The following is a 16,942-nucleotide window of genomic DNA, read 5'->3' on the forward strand; positions in this document are numbered from 1 at the left end:
ATACGAATGCAAGTGGTTGTTGGCCAGAGGCTGTCATTTGAACTTTCCTCTGACTGCGCTGAGGTTTTCCATGTTAATCTTCCAGGGGTGGGAGGAGAAATTCTCCAACTGGGTTCCCCTTGGTTCATGCCGGGCCTTAGCCATTTCCTGAATGAAGCACGGTAATCGCAGGTCTTCCCCCTGACTCCTGTTGCTAAAACAGAGGGCCTGGCACCTAACGTGCACGTTGGGGGTCGCTGAAGAGCAGCAGCGAGTGGGAACACTGGCTGCTTTTGTTCTTCCCTTCACCTCCCCAGCCCCAGACTGTGCAGGTTGGTCTTAGAACCGTGGAAAAGTTAGGGCACAGAAAGAGGCCATCGTGTGTGCGCTGGCCGAAAACACTAGCCACACGTTATCATCCCACCCTCCAGCACCCGGCCTGTAGCCTCGCAGGTTAAAGCTCTTCGGGTGCAGAGCCACTTACCTTTTTAAATGGCTTGAGGGTTTCTGCCTCCACCACCAAACCGGGCAGTGAGTTCCAGATGCCCACCACCTGCTGCGTAACAAAACTTTCCTAATACCCCCTTTAATCCTTCTGCCAATCACCGTAAATCCATGTCCCCTGGTAATTGATCTCTCGGCTAGGGACACTGTCCACTCTGTCCACGTCCCTCATAATTTCGTACACCTCAATCAAGTCACCCCTCAGCCACCTCCTGCTCTAAGGAAAGCAAACCTAGCCTACCCAATCTCTCCTCATTTGCTGCAGTTTTCAAGCCCTGGAACCATTCTCGTAAACCTCTTCTGCACTCTCTCCAGAGCAATTATGTCCTTCCGGTAATGTGGTGACCGGAACTGTACGCAAAAGCTCCAGCTGTGGCCTAACCAGCGCTTTGTACGGTTTCCACCATTACATCCCCCGCTTTCGTATCCTACACCCCGTGCAATCGAGGCAAGCATTCTTGGCACCTTGACCAAGGTGATTCTCGGGTTCTGCACATGCCAGAGATGGCTAGCTCAGTACCCCCGTGGTGGTGCCTTACCTCACGAGAACTACCTGTGGGTTATTCCTGTGGCACGATTTTTCAGCAGCACCGCAGATGAAAGAAAGTAGGATAATAAAACCTTGCAGCGTCGTTCAGCTCTTTGTACCTGCGCTGACTTTCTGCAAGGGCTTCGTTAGTTGCACTACTCCCCCCCACCGCTCGTTCCCTCCTGTTGTGGGCCTGGCGTATTTTTTTTTTAAAAGGCAAGTGTTTGACTTTAGGCAGCAAGCCCTTGCTGAGGAAATTGTTTTGATACAGGTACACAGGTACTGTTTGCTAACTGTTTACATCACAGTCTAATCCTGCCCACATGCACTGTTTCCAGTGTGGGTCACTGTGGAGCAGTTGGGAATGGGAGGTCCGACCAGCTTCCTGCTCCTTCACCCAGTGGACACAGAGACTGTGTCCAGGAGCCTCCCTGCCGTTTAATCAAAGAAATAACAGATATCGCGGATAATTATTAATCCTTCAAATTATTCCAGCTCCCTTAACGTTGCAAAGCTGGAGAAGCATTGCCAGACGTTTCCTCCGATGATTTACCGAACCAGACAGTACAGATACAGACCGAAGCTGTCTCGGAATCGTGGAACCATTTACCTCCCTTGACCGCGCTGTGGGCGTACCTACGCCTTACGGACTGCAGTGGCTTAGGAAGGTGGCTCACCACCACCACCACCACCTCGAGGGCAATTGGGGAAGGGCAATAAATGATGGCCCGGACAGCGAAGCCCACGTCCAGTGAAAAGAGTCTTTAAAAATCAAGAAGCGCAGAAGGAGGCCATTCGGCTGTCCACTTAGTCCCAAGCTCCCCCTGCTCTTCCCTGCTGCCTCTGCAAATTTTATTCTCCCCACCCACCCCCCCCCCCCACCTTTATTCAATTTTCTTTTGAAAGTTAATATTCTTCCACTGTCCTTTCAGGCAGCACATTCCAAATCCCACTGATGCGTTGCGTTTAAAAAATAAAATTCTCATCACTTGGTCCTCATGCCAATCGCCTTAACAAATGTATTTTTAAATTATTTTTGTTACAGGTCCTCGCACAATGAGCTGGAAAAGCACAGGTGAGTGTGGAAAGATGGAATTCAGGTCAGATCCTGAAATAGTTGTGTGTTGTGGATTTAAGCTGTATCATTGCTTGCGTATTGTGTGTTTGGAATGGGAACTCCTTTGACACGATGTAGGGAAGCTGGTCGAAATCCACCCAGCAAACAACACCCCCCCCCCCCCCCCCCCCACCCCATTTAACCTTCATGAGGAGTTTCAACTCTGCGAGACTCGTCTAATGTTAAACCGCAGCTGTAACCTTCAGCTTGTAAGGCCCCGATGATGGTTCCGGTGTTTCGAGGCACGCGGGGGCTCGTCTCGTTTGGTGACGCTGCCACCTCGGGTGTTGGGTGCTGCTCGCTGTAGGTGAGAGAAGGCTGAGTGGCCGCATGATTACTGTGTCTGGAGCTCCTGAAGGGATTAGACAATGTCAGTCGTGAGGAGCCGTTGCACCTTGTCCGGAGCTGTAGAACCAGGGTGACAGTGAGGCTGTATCTGCAGAAACAATACCTCGGTGCGTGAGTGGCCAATATATGGAACAGGCTCCCTCGGGAAAGGGCAGGGAAGGAATTTGTACTGATTCATTCGAAGGCGGATTCGAGTGTTTGTTTTTTTTTTTTTCCCCTGAAAATAACATTTTGGGATAAATGGCAGGTGAGTAATTAGAGACACGAAACGTGTTTGGGCGGGGCAGCTGACTTTGGGACGAAGCTTTCCTTGCCTCACGTCTGGGTCTGTTGCAGACTAATTGATCGAGGTTGATTAAGCGATGATTAATTAACAGCTCCTTTTATTGTTGTGTCTCACGTCACCAGGGTGGTAGAAGGTGAACTAGATGGACCTTACTCTTTTTATTGTCCGACAGCAGGAAATGTAAAAGCGGGACTCCTCTTTAAGAGGAAATAATGTGAGGTCATAAGAGCATAGGCTGAAAGACCGCCTCCTGCTCTTATTAAGCCTGCTGCGCCATTCAAACAGATCATAGCTGATCATCTAGCTCTACCCCATTTTCCCCACTGTCCCCATATCCCTTGATGTCATCGGTATCTGGCAATCTTATCGATTTCCTGTCTTGAACGTGCTCAATGACTGAGCTTCCACGGCCCTCTGGGGAGAGAATTCCAAAGATTCACCACTCTCCCGAGTGAAGAAATTCCTTCTCACCTCAGCCCTAAATGGCCTGCCCCTTTTATTCTGATACTGACTCTCACCAGCCAGGGTGACCAGTGGACTCTCATGATGCCCCACTGAGCATGACCTGGGGAACGGGTGTCCCCACCTCCGGGGAAGGCAGGGGGATCTCCCATGAGTTGAGGTGCTGAGCAGAAGATCAAACACCCTAAAAAGTGTTACAAAGTATTTCCAGCACAATGACAGGCCATTTAGCCCAACAAATCCATTCTGGATTTGAAATCAATCTTTCATGGGATGTGGGCATTGCTGGCAAGCCCAGCATTTGTTGCCCATCCCTAACTGCCCTTGAACTTGAGTGTCCATTTGCTAGGCCAGTTAAGAGTCGACCGCGTTGCTCTGGATCTGAAGTCAACATGCGGACCATGTTGGGTAAGGAAGGCAGATTTCCTTCCCTAAAGGTTATTAGTAACCAGATGGGTTTTTGGGGCAGATAGGAAGTTTATGATCACTCTTACTGATGCCAGGATTTTATTTCCAGATTTTAATAACCTGTATTCAGATTCTCAGTCTCGGGTGATTTGCCATCTCTGGTTTATTAGCCCAGTAATCTGATCACTATCCTACCCTAACACGTGTTCCCTTGAGAGGGGGAGTTAAATCCAAATAATATTGGTTCTTCCTTCCCCCGCCCATTCCAGCCAATTTCCTTCATTTCACTCCTCGAATCTTAGCGTGAGGAGGCCATTCAGCCCATTGTGCCTGTGCTGTCACTGAAAGAACTATCCAGCTAGTCACCACTGGCCCTGGCTTACTGTTGCTCTTTACTCTGCGAATGTTTCGTCTTCAATTATTTATTATTTTATTGAATCCTGTTTCCACTGCCCTTTCAGCTAGAGTGTGTTCCAGGCCATCATAACTCTGCATTTTTTTTTTTTAAAAATGTTTCCTCATCTTCTTTGGTTCTTGTGCTAGGTGTTTGACCCTTGTTGTGGTCCTATTCTGCCAGCAGTGGATGCTCTTTGGCCACCTTTTCTAAGTGGCCTTTCTTCACTTGTGGCCCTGCTCGCTCTCCTCTGACATGCTGAATGTTGGCAGGCTGTTCAGCTGCAGAGGGCTTCACAGCTCCCACAGCTCCTGCCCAGTGTTAACACATGCACATGCGTGTCCGGAGGGGCCGTGGGAGCTCAGGAACCGGAGGTTTGATCTTTTTATTTTTGGGGATGCTCTGATGACTGGTTGTGGAATTTCTACACCAGTCCGGTACAGAAGAGAGATCAAAAGTAGGACAGACGACAAGTAATTAATATAGCGTCTTTAATGTAGCAAAGCATTCCATGAAACTCCACAGGAGCATGAAGGGACAGAATTTGACACCATGCCACTAAAGGAGATGGTGACCAAAAAGCTTGTTCAGAGGTAGGTTTTAGGGAGCCTTAAAAGGAGGAAAGAGGTGACGAGGTTTAGTAAGAATTTCAGTGCTTCCCAAACTTCATCCCGCTTTGACTCCATTTGATGCCTCAGACTGTGACCCAGTGGGCGTGGCAGGGGAGAGAGAAAAGGGTGCTGATTGGTTGGCAAGCTGACTCTGATTGGCTGAGATGTTGCCATGCCTTTCCTCCTGTAGTATAAATTGTAGTCATTGTCTGAAATTTGGCATTCTTGTGTTTGTCCTGATGAGTGCAAGATGAAAAGATTTTGCAACGTGAATCAGAAACCCGACAGTGCAAGGAGCCTGAGATGTTGCATAGAATTTACAACTCAGAAACAGGCCATTCGGCCCAACTGGTCTATGCTGTTTATGCTCTGTTTGAGCTTCCTCCCACCCTATTTCATCTCACCTTTAACCTGTTATTCCTTTCTCCCTCCAATCTTTATTCAGTTTTCAAATGCACCTCATAATATTGCCCTCAACCACTCCTTGGTGGTAGTGAGTTCTACATTCTCACTGCTCTCTGGGTAAAGAAGAATCTCCTAAATTCCTTGTTGGATTTAAGCAATTTATATTTATCAGCCTCAGCTTCACCCTCCCCAGTCCTGATATATATCTCTATCTCTCTCTCTCTCTCTCGTTCGTAGAAACATGTTCTCTAAATCTACCCAATCAGGATCATAAGAGATAGGAGCACTAAGAGGAGTAGGCCATTTTGCCCCTCGAGCCTGCTCTGCCATCGATAAAATCGTGGCTGATCTGATTGTGACCTTAACTCCACTTTTTCCTTGTCTGCCATAACTCTCGACTCCCTCGTAGATCAAAAATCTGTCTAACCCAGCCTTGAATGTATTCAGTGGCTTAGCCTCCACTGCTGTCTGGAGAAGAGAATTCCAAAGACTAATGACAGTTTGAGAGAAGAAATTCCTCCTCATCTCCAATTTAAATTGTGCTCGCGGTTCTGGATTCTTCCATGAGGGGAAGCAACCTCTCGGCAGAAGCATATGGATATACAAATTAGGAGCAGGTGTCGGCTGCTCAGCCCATCGGGCCTGCTGCGCCTTTCAATAAGATCATGGTTGATCTGATTGTGGCCTGAACTCCACATTCTGCTTACCCCCGACGACCTTTGACTCCCTTGTTAGTCGAGAATCTATCTACTTCTGCCTTAAGAATATTCATTGACCGTCGCGCTCTGGGCAGAGTTCCAAAGATTCACAACCCTCTGAGAGAAAAAAATTCTCCTCATCTCCACCTTAACTGGGAGTCCCTTTATTTTTAAACCGTGTCCCCTAGTTCTAGTCTCTGCCACACAGTGAAACATCCTTTAAGCATCCACTCTGTCAACTCCCCACAGGATCTTTCTTGTTTCAATAAGATCACTTCTCATTCTTCTAAACTCCAATGGTTACAGGCCCCATCTGTCCAACCTATCCTCGTAAGATCGTTCCCTCCCTTCCCAGGAATCGGTTGAGTGAATCTTCCCTGAACTGTTTCTAATGCATTTATATCTTTACTTAAATAAGGAGTCCAAAACTGTGTATGGTATTCCAGATGTGGTCTCACCAACGCTGTGTTCAACTGTAGCAAAACTTCCCTACTTTTATATTCCATTCCCCTCTCAATAAAGGACAGTGTACCATTTGCCTCCCTAATCACTTGCTGTTAATGTACCAGGACACCCAGAACCCTCTGTACCTCTGAGTTCTGCTTTTCTGTTCTTCCTGCCAAAGTGGACATGCTTGCATTTTCCCACATTATATCCCATCTGCCAAATTTTTGTCCACTAGCTTAGCTTATTAATGCCCCTTTGCAGACTCCTTCTGCCCCCTTCACAACTTCTTCTCTTACCTATCTTTGTGTCATCAGCAAATTTAGCAGCCATCCCATCTGTCCTTTCATCCGAGTCATTGATAGAAATTGTAAACAGTTGAGGCTCCAGCACTGACCCCTATGGCACTCCAATCATCACTTCTTGCCAACCCGAAAATACCCATTTATGGCTATTCTGTGCTTCCTGTTCGCGAGCCAATCCCCTCTCCATGCTAACGTGTTACCCCCTACACCATGAGCTCTGTGGAGGCTGGGTCATCGAATATATTCAAGACTGAGTCAGATTTCTGATAGATGAGGGAGTCAAGGGTTATGGGGTGCAGGCAGTGGAAGTGGAGTTGAGACACAATCATATCACCCATGATCTAATCGAATTATGGAGCAGTCGCAAGGGGCCCAATGGCCTCTCCCTGCTTCTAAGTCCCATGTTGCTGTATTTATGAAACATTTGCAACCGTCCTCAGCCAGAAGTGCCGAGTGGATGGTCATCTCGGCCTCCTCCAGAGGTTCCACAGCATCACAGATGCCGGTCTTCAGGCAATTCGATTCACTCCACGTGATATCAAGAAACGGCTGAAGGCACTGGATACTGCAAAGGCTATGGGCCCCGACAGTATTCTGACAATAGCGCTGAAGACTTGTGTTCCAGGACTTGCTGCGCCCCTAGTCAGGCTGCTACAGTACAGCTATAACACTGGCATCTGCCCGACTATGTGGGAAATTGCCCAGCTATATCCTATCCACAAAAAGCAGGACAAATCTAATCCAGCCAGTTACTGCCCCATCAGTCTAACCTTGATTGTCAGTAAAGTAATGGAAGGGGTCATCAACTGTGCTATCATGCAGCACTTACTCAACAATAACCTGCTCACTGATGCTCAGTTTGGGTTCTATCAGGGTTACTCAGCTCCTGATGCCATTGCAGCCTTGGTCCAAACATGGACAAAAGAACTGAACTGAGGTGAGAGGAGTGATTCCCCTTGATGTTCAGTGGCATTATCATCACTGAATCTGCCACTGTCAACATTCTGGGGGCTGCCATTGACCAGAAACTGAACTGGACCAGCCATATAAATACTGTGGCTACAAGAGCAGGTCCGAGTCTGGGAATTCTGTGGAGATTAACTGACCTGATTCCCCAAAGCCTGTCCACCAGATGGCACAAGCCAGGAGTGTGATGACGTACTGCCTGCCTGCCTGGATGAGTGCTGCCCCAAAAACACTCACAGCTCAAAACCATCCAAGACAAAGGAGTCCACTATCGGCACTCCTGCACCACCTTAAACATTCACTCCCTCCACGGATGCACAGTGGCAACAGTGTGCACCTTCGATAGTGCCTTCCCAACCTGCAACCTCTACCATCTAGTAGGACAAGGGCAGCAGATAGATGGGAACACCACCACCTGGACGTTCCCCTCCAAGCCACTCACTATCCTCACTTGGAAATGTATCACCGTTCCTTCACTGTTGCTGGGTCAAAATTCTGGAACCCCCCCTCCCCAACAGCATTGTGGGTATACCTACAACACATGGACTACAGCGGTTCAAGAAGGAAGCTCACCACTACATTCTCAAGGGCAACTAGGGATGGGAAATGAAAGACATGCTGGCCTTGCTAGTGACATTCACCTCCCACAAAAGAATAAAAAAAACCTTGCTCCATCATGCAATGATATTACAGTGAACAAATTTTAAGTTGTCAGTTGGTCTTGCATGTGCTCTGTGACCATCCTCTGCCTGCGTCTTTCTTTCCCTCTCCCTCGCTCTCTCTCTTTCCCTCCACCAACTTTGGTTGGTTCCTTTCGGATGACACATTAAACCACAGTCCTGAATGCATGGAATGTAAGATGTTTGAGATCCCATGGCCACCATTCAAAGATGAGCAGAGGAGTGCTCCCCGTGTTCTGCCCAACATTCATCGCTAAAATCACAGACCGGTTGGCCTGGTTTTAGCTCCCGGGATCTTTCTATGCACAAAGGAAGATGGTTGTGGCTGTTGGAGGTCAATCATCTTGGCTCCAGGACATCATTGCAGGATAGTGTCGGTTGTGTTCCCGCCCAACCATCTTTAGCTGCTTCATCAATGACCTTCCTTCCATCACAGGGTCAGAAGTGGGGATGTTTGCTGATGATTGCACAATGTTCAGCACCATTCGCGACTCCTCAGATATTGAAGCAATCCATGTCCAAATGCAGCAAGACCTGGACAATATCCAGGCTTGGTCTGACTAGTGGCAAGTGACATTTGCGCCACACAAGCGTCAGACAATGACCATCTCCAACAAGAGAGAATCCAACTATTGTCCCTTGACGTTCAGTGGCATTACCATCACTGAGTCCCCCCCTATCAGCATCCTGGGGGTTGCCATTGACTAGAAACTGAACTGGACTAGCCATATAAATACTGTGGCTGCAAGAGCAGGTCAGAGGCTAGGAATCTTGCGGTGAGTAACTCACCACTTGACTTCCCAAAGCCTGTCCACCATCTACAAAGCACGAGTCAGGAGTGTGATGGAATACTCCTCAATTGCCTGGATGAGTGCAGCTCCCACAACACTAAAGAAGCTTGACACCATCCAGGACAAAACAGCCTGTTTGATTGGCACCCCATCCACAAATGCTCACTCCCTCCACCACCGACGCACCGTAGCAGCAGTGTGTAACATATACAAGATGCATTGCAGGAATTCACCAAGGTCCCTGAGACAGCACCTCCCAAACCCACGACCACTACCACCTAGAAGGACAAGGGCAGCAGATAGATGGGAACACCACCACCTAGAAGTTCCCCTTCAAGTCACTCATCATCCTGACTTTGAAATATATCACTGTTCCTTTACTGTCGCTGGGTCAAAATCCTGGAACTCCCTCCCTAACAACACTGTGGGTTTACCTACACCACGTGGACTGCAGTAGTTCAAGAAGGCAGCTCACCCACCACCTTCTCAAGGGCAACTAGGGATGAGCAATAAATGCTGGCTCAGCCTGTGAAGCCCACATCAGTGAATGAATTTTTAAAAAAAAAAGTGCTAAACTGATGCAACGGTGACTACTTTGAAGTTGTGTTTTGTATGTGGGACATTAAAGGATATTTCTGAGACAGTGGGTGAAATGCTGCATAAAATTGTACCTTTTCATTTTCTTCTAAAACGACATTAGCTTTTTGCTTCAGTAAGGGATTAGAGGGTTCTGTGCAATCTCTGACTCAAAGTTCACAGTGCAGGTTGTGGTTTTTTTTCAGAGATAGGCATAAGCTTTCTATCCTCCCACTCGTGTTCCCTGTTGTCACTTGAGTCTGCTTAGTCCCCCACAGGCTTCAGATGGAGGTGAACTTTCTGTCTGGCTCCTTGTCTGCTTTGCTTAGATTTTTTTTTTACTGAGTTAAAATGTCACAATTCTGGGTCATGCTGTCTGTCAGGCCATTTCTTCCCCCCCCCCAACCACCACCTCACACCTCTCCGTCACTGGGAACACATGTTGTTTGCAAGGGAACATCAGTTGTACATTGCCTTGCCACTTGCCTGCAGTTTTGGCTTCCATATTTGAGGAAGGATGTAAATGTGTTGGCAGTTCAGAGGAGATATACTGGATTGAATGGGTTGTCTTATGAGGAAAGGTTGGACAAGCTGGGCTTGTTTCCACTGGAGTTTAGAAGAGTGAAGAGTGACTTGGTTGAATTATGCAAGATCCTGAATGGTCTTGACAAGGTGGTTATGGAAAGGATGTTTCCTCTTGTGGGTGAGTTCAGAACTAAGGGGGGCACTGTTTTAAAATTAGGGGTCACCCTTTTAGGACAGAGATGGGGAGAAATCTTTTTCTGAGGGTTGTGTGACTTTGGAACTCTCTGCCTCAGGAAGCAGTGGATGTGGGGTCACTAAATATTTTTAAGGCAGTTGTAGATAGATTCTTGTTCAGCAAGAGAATGAAAGGTTAACGGAGGTAGATGGGAATGTGGAATTCAAAACACAAACCGATCAGCCATGACCTTATTGAATGGTGGAGCAGGCTTGAGGGGCCAAATGACCTATTCTGTTATTTCGTATATTCGTGTGAGTGTGGTCATCCTACTGTGGCCATGCAGCCATTCCATAAGACATAGGAGCAGAAATTAGGCCATTCGGCCCATCGAGTCTGCTCCGCCATTTAATCATGGCTGGTAAGTTTCTCGACCCCATTCTCCCGCCTTCTCCCCGTAACTTTTGATCCCCTTACCAATCAAGAACCTATCTATCCGTCTTAAATACACTCAATGACCTGGCCTCGACAGCCTTCTGTGGCAATGAATTCCATAGATTCACCACTCTCTGGCTAAAGAAGTTTCTCCTCATCTCTGTTCTAAAAGGTCTTCCCTTTACTCTGAGACTGTGCCCTCGGGTCCTAGACTCTCCTACTAATGGAAACATCTTCCCCACGTCCACTGTATCCAGGCCTTTCAGTATTCTGTAATTTTCAATCAGATCCCCCCTCATCCTTCTAAACTCCGAGTATAGACCCAGAGTCCTCAAACGTTCCTCATATGTTAAGCCTTTCATTCCTGGGATCGTTCTCGTGAACCTCCTCTGGACCCTCTCCAGGGCCAGCACATCCTTCCTGAGATACGGGGCCCAAAATTGCTCACAATATTCTAAATGTAGTCTGACCAGAGCCTTATTAAGCCTCAGCAGCACATCCCTGCTTTTATATTCTAGTCCTCTTGAAATAAATGCCAACATTGCATTTGCCTTCCTAACTACCGACTCAACCTGCAAGTTAACCTTAAGAGAATCCTGGACTAGGACTCCCAAGTGCCTTTGCACTCCAGATTTCTGAATTCTCTCTCCATTTAGAAAATAGTCTATGCCTCTTCTTCCTACCAAAGTGCATGACTTCACACTTCCCCACATTGTATTCCATCTACCACTTCTTTGCCCATTCTCCTAACCCGTCCAAATCCTTCTGCAGCCTCCCCGCCTCCTCAATACTGCCTGTCCTTCCACCTATCTTTGTATCATCTGCAAACTTAGCCAGGATGCCCTCAGTTCCTTCATCTAGATCATTAATGTATAAAGTGAACTCCACTAGTCACCGGCCGTCATCCTGAGAAGGACCCCCTTATCCCCACTCTCTGCCTCCTGCCAGACAGCCAATCTTCTATCCATGCTAGCACCTTGCCTCTAACACCATGGGCTCTTATCTTACTGAGCAGCCTCCTGTGCGGCACCTTGTCAAAGGCCTTCTGGAAGTCCAAGTAGATAACATCCATTGGCTCTCCTTTGTCTAACCTACTCATTACCTCCTCAAAGAATTCTAACAGATTTGTCAGGCATGACCTCCCCTTGATGAAACCATGCTGACTTTGCCCTATTTTATCATGCACTTCCAAGTATTCTGAAATCTCATCCTTAATAATGGACTCTAAAATCTTAGCAAGAACCGAGGTCTGGCTAATCGGCCTGTAATTTCCTGTATTTTGCCTCACTCCCTTAAACAGGGGGTTACATTAGGAATTTTCCAGTCCTCTGGGACCCTCCCTGACTCTAGTGATTCCTGAAAGATCACCACTAACGCCTCCACTATCTCTTCAGCTATCTCCTTCAGAACTCTGGGGTGTAATCTATCTGGCCCAGGTGATTTATCCACCTTCAGACCTTTCAGTTTTCCTAGCACCTTCTCCTTGGTAATGGCCACTATACTCACCTCTGCCCCCCCGACTCTCTTGAACTTTAGGGATGTTATTCGTGTCTTCCACCGTGAAGACTGACGCAAAGTACCTATTCAGTTCCTCCGCCATTTCTTTGTTCCCCACTACTACTTCTCCAGCATCATTTTCCAGGGGGCCAATGTCCACTTTTGCCTCTCTCTTACCCTTCATATATCTAAAAAAAAACTCTTGCAATCTTCTTTTATATTACTGGCTAGTTTGCCCTCATATTTAATATTCTCCCTCCTTATTTCTTTTTTAGTTGTCCTCTGTTGGTCTTTGTTGGCTTCCCAATCCCCTGGTTTCCCACTGCTCTTCGCCACATTTTACGGTTTCTCTTTAGCTTTTATGCTGTCCCTGACTTCCCTTGTCAGCCATGGTTGCCTCGTCCTCCCTTTAGCGTGCTGCTGCTTCCTAGGGATGAATTTTTGCTGTGTCTCCCAAATTACTTCCAGAAACTCCTGCCATTACTGTTCCACTGTCTTTCCTGCTAGGCTTATCTCCCAGTCAATTTTGGCCAGCTCCTCCCTCACGCCTCTGTAGTTGCCTTTATTCAACTGTAATACCGTTACATCTGATTCCAGCTTTTTCCTCTCAAATTGCAGGGTAAATTCTATCATATTACGGTCACTTCCTCCTAAGGGTTCCTTCACCTTAAGCTCCCTTATCAAATCTGCCTCATTACACATCACTAAATCTAGAATTGCCTGTTCCCTAGTGGGCTCCACCACAAGCTGCTCCAAAAAGCCATCTCTTAGACATTGTACAAATTCCTTTTCTTGGGATCCACTAGCAACCTGATTTTCCCAGTCTACCTGCATATTGAAATCCCCCATGATCACTGTAACCTTGCCTTTCTGACACACGTTTTCTATCTCCTGGTGTATCTTGTGTTCCACATCCTGACTACTGTTCGGAGGCTTGTACATAATTCCCATTATGGTTTTTTTACCTTTGCGGTTCCTCAACTCTACCCACACAGATTCTACATCATCTGACCCGACGTTGTTTCTTGCTATCGATTTAATTTCTTACTAACAAAGCTAACCCACCCCCTCTGCCAACCTGCCTATCTTTTCAATAGGATGTATATCCTTGGATATTTAGCTCCTAGTCCTGATCCCCTTGCAGCCATGTCTCCATGATGCCCACCACATCATACCTGCCAATTTCAATCTGCACTTTCCTAACTTGTCAGTGAAGGAGGAATTAAAAAAACAGTGCTGGAAATATTCAGGTCAGACAGCATTTGTGGAGAGAGAAAGTGTTAATGTTTTCAGGTCTTGTGACCTTTTATCAGTGGAGGAGGTGCTTGTGAACCTTCAGAAACAGTCTTCCTTTATCCTTGACCACCACCTCGTGCAACTGGTGATTCTACTGTCAAGAGACCCAAGCTGCTGATGTGACTGGACAAGTCATATTCCAGAATGGAACCTGGCTTGATCCGTCATAATATTTTTTAAAACCGTGGAGGGTACTTACTGAAACAGGTTCACAGGATTCTGCTGTTAACTTTTTAATAAAAAAGATGAAACATTTATTAAACAAGAAACATTAATTATGTTACACTGACAGCAAAAGGGTTGGAAAGATTTCAACACAGCCGCAAAAGGACAAATGATTCAAGCCCTTTTATCCCAGCAGTACTCTGACAGACCCAACACTCCAGTGAAGAAGTACCACTATTTCCACACCAAGACTAGAGCTGGCTCAATTGCAAAGAGGTTTTCTTTTCCAGTAGACTTCTGAATATTCATTAGAAGCCCTTCCATAATTGGTATCCCCCTTGAGATATCCGGAAAACTCTCTCTCAATTCACTATTACTTTAACTCTAGAGCAATACATATGAGTTCCTTAACAGTCTGGCATCAATTCCAGCTAATGTGCGCGCCTTGGACCTTTTCCGTCTTCACTCTGTGGTATACCCATACCAACAAACTAAAAACTTTTTTTTTTGTGTCTCCATGTATCTCTGTGGGTCTTTTTCTCTGATCTCCTGTTGCTAGGCAACAGAACAGTTTTTTTCCTATTTTGTTTGTGACTTCCCTAAACTATCAACATCCTGGGGATTACCATTGACCAGAAACTAAATTGGACTAGCCATATAAATACTGTGATGACAAGAGCAGCTCAGAGGCTGGAAACCCTGCAGCAAGTAACTCTCCTCCTCACTTCCCAAAACCTGTCCACTACTGAGGCACCAGTCAGGAGTGTGATGGAATACTCTGCATTTGCCTGGATGAGTGCAGTTCCAACAACCCTGAGAGGCTTGACACCATCCAGAACAAAGCAGCCCCGCTTGATTGGCACCCCATCCACAAATACTCCCTCCACCACTGACACACAGTAGCAGCAGTGTGTACCATCTACAGGATGCACTGCGGGAATTCACCAAGGCTGCATAGCACCTTCCAAACCCACGACTGTCATAATCTAGAAAGACAAGGGCAGCAGATACATGGGAACACTACCACCTAGAAGTTCCCCTCCAAGCTACTCACCATCCTGACTTGGAAACGTATTGCCGTTCCGTCACTGTCGCTGGGTCAAAATCCTGGAACTCCCTCTTTAACAGCACTGTGGGTGTACCTACACCACATGGACTGCAGCGGTTCAAGAAGGCAGCTCACCGCCACCTTCTCAAGGGCAATTAGGGATGGGCAATAAGTGGTGGTCGAGCCAGCGACGCCCACATCCTGTGAATGAATTTAAAAAAAAAACTAATCCCTTGGTAACCCATTTCTTCACTTTGAGTCATAAAACCTCATTAAAATGTATGCATACAAACAGGGTGCCAGATTATATCTCAAAACTCTAAACTGAAACCAAACCCAGGTTTCACCTTAATACAAATTTCAAAAAAAAATTAAACTTAAACTATATCTTGTTCCCAGCACTGCCGAGTTTCCTGCGCCTCACCCTCTCCTCTAAAAGTTGCCTGTTGACTAATTCGCCAGGGGAAGGGGACACAGAATGTTAGCAGAATAGGGAACACATCATAATGCAGTAAAACAATCAAGTCAGAGGGAGTACAGCTGCATTAAGTTTCAAGGGAGTAAGGCAAGGCTGGATGGCTTCTACTTTAATGCCAGGAGGGTTACAGGTAAAACGGATGAGTTAAGGGTGAGAATTGACATGTGCAATTGTGATATAGTAGCCATCACTGAGACGTGGTCAAGGGAGGGGCAGGATTGGCAGCTCAACATCCCGGGATATAGAATCTTCAGGGGAGGAGGCAAAAGAGGAGGAGGCCTTGCATTATTAGTTAAGGAGTCAGTTACTGCAGTAAGGAGAGATGATATCTTGGAGGGGGCATCAGATTAACCTTTGTGGGTAGTGCTTAGAAATAAAAAAGGGGCAGTCACATTGTTAGGTGTTTATCATTGACCCCCAGATAGTCAGCGAGAAATTGAGCAAATATGTGCACAATTTGTGGAGGTGTGTAAAAACAATAACAAAAGGGTAATTAAATTAGGTGATTTCAACTTTCCCAACATTAATTGGGATAGACATGGTGTTAAGGGCTTGGATGGAGTGGATTTCTCGAAATCTGTACAGGAGAACTTTTTAGGTCAATATGTAGAGGGTCCAACAAGGGACGGCACATTGCTGGACCTAATTCCGGGGAATGAAGCCCGGCAGGTGGCTGAGGTGGTGGTGGGGGAGCATTTTAGTGATAGCGACAACAACACGGTACAGTTTAAGCTCGTTATGGGCAAAGAAATAGACAAGTTACAAAAAAATGTTTTGGATTGGGGGAGAGTGGATTTTAGTAAAATAAGGCAGGAGCTGGCCAAGGTAGACTGGGGACAGCTACTTGTGGGGAAATCTACAGAGGAGTAGTGGGGGCATTCAAAAAGGAAATGGGGAGGTAACAGGCTCAGCCTGTTCCCTCTGATGTGAGATAGGGTGATAGGAAGGAGTAACAAGCCCAGAGAACCATGGATGACCAGAGATATTCAGGTTACGATGAGAAGGAAAAGAGAGAGGCTTTTAGCAGGTACAAGGGAAGCAAATCAGTTGAGGCATTAGTGGAGTACAGAAAGTGCAAGGTGGAGCTTAAGAAAACAATTAGGAGAGCAAAGAGGGGATATGAGAAAGCTCTGGCTGGTAAAAGTAGGGAAAATCCCAAGATATTCTATAAGTATATCAATGTGAGGAGGATATCCAGGGAAAGAGTAGGGCCCATTAGGGACCAAGGGGGAAATCTATGGGTGGAGCCAGATGACATCACTAGAGTGTTGAATGAATACTTCACATCCATCTTCACCCAAGAGAATAAGGATGAAGGTATCGAACTCGGGGAGAGAGACTGCAAGGTTCTTGAACAAATTGATATAGGGAGTGACAAGATATTGGCGGTGTTGGCAGGCTTAAAAGTGGACTAATCTCCAGGTGCGGATAATTTTTGTCCCAGACTGCTGAGAGAGGCAAGGGAGGAGATCGCAGAGGTTCAGACCCAAATTTTTAATTCCTCTCTGACCACGGGGGAGGTGCCAGAGCACTGGAGAACAGCTACTGTGGTTCCGCTATTTGAGAAGGGTTGTCGAGATAAGCCAGGGAACTACAGGCCAGTGAGTCTCATGTCAGTGGTAGGGAAACTATTGGAGAAAATTCTGAAGGAGAGAATCTATCTCCACTTGGAGAGGCAAGGTTTGATCAGGGATAGTCAGCATGGCTTTGTCAGAGGGAGGTCATGCCTAATAAAATTGATTGAACTTTTTGAGGAGTTGACTAGGTATGTTGATGAGGGTAGTGTAGTTGATGTAGTTTATATGGATTTCAGCCAAGCC

The 16,942-nt window shown here is 46.6% G+C and overlaps 1 protein-coding gene across 1 annotated transcript in view; it reads left to right on the plus strand.

Annotated features, from left to right (window-relative positions):
- mxd4 (MAX dimerization protein 4) overlaps positions 1–16,942 on the plus strand; it is a 45,502-nt gene that overhangs the window by 11,433 nt on the left and 17,127 nt on the right. Inside the window, exon 3 of the mRNA XM_041186095.1 lies at positions 2,058–2,087. Within this exon, the coding sequence (XP_041042029.1) occupies positions 2,058–2,087 (30 nt within the window). The remainder of the gene's footprint in view (positions 1–2,057; positions 2,088–16,942) is intronic.

This window comes from Carcharodon carcharias, chromosome 4, assembly GCF_017639515.1.
Source record: "Carcharodon carcharias isolate sCarCar2 chromosome 4, sCarCar2.pri, whole genome shotgun sequence".
Classification (NCBI taxonomy): Eukaryota; Metazoa; Chordata; class Chondrichthyes; order Lamniformes; family Lamnidae; genus Carcharodon; species Carcharodon carcharias.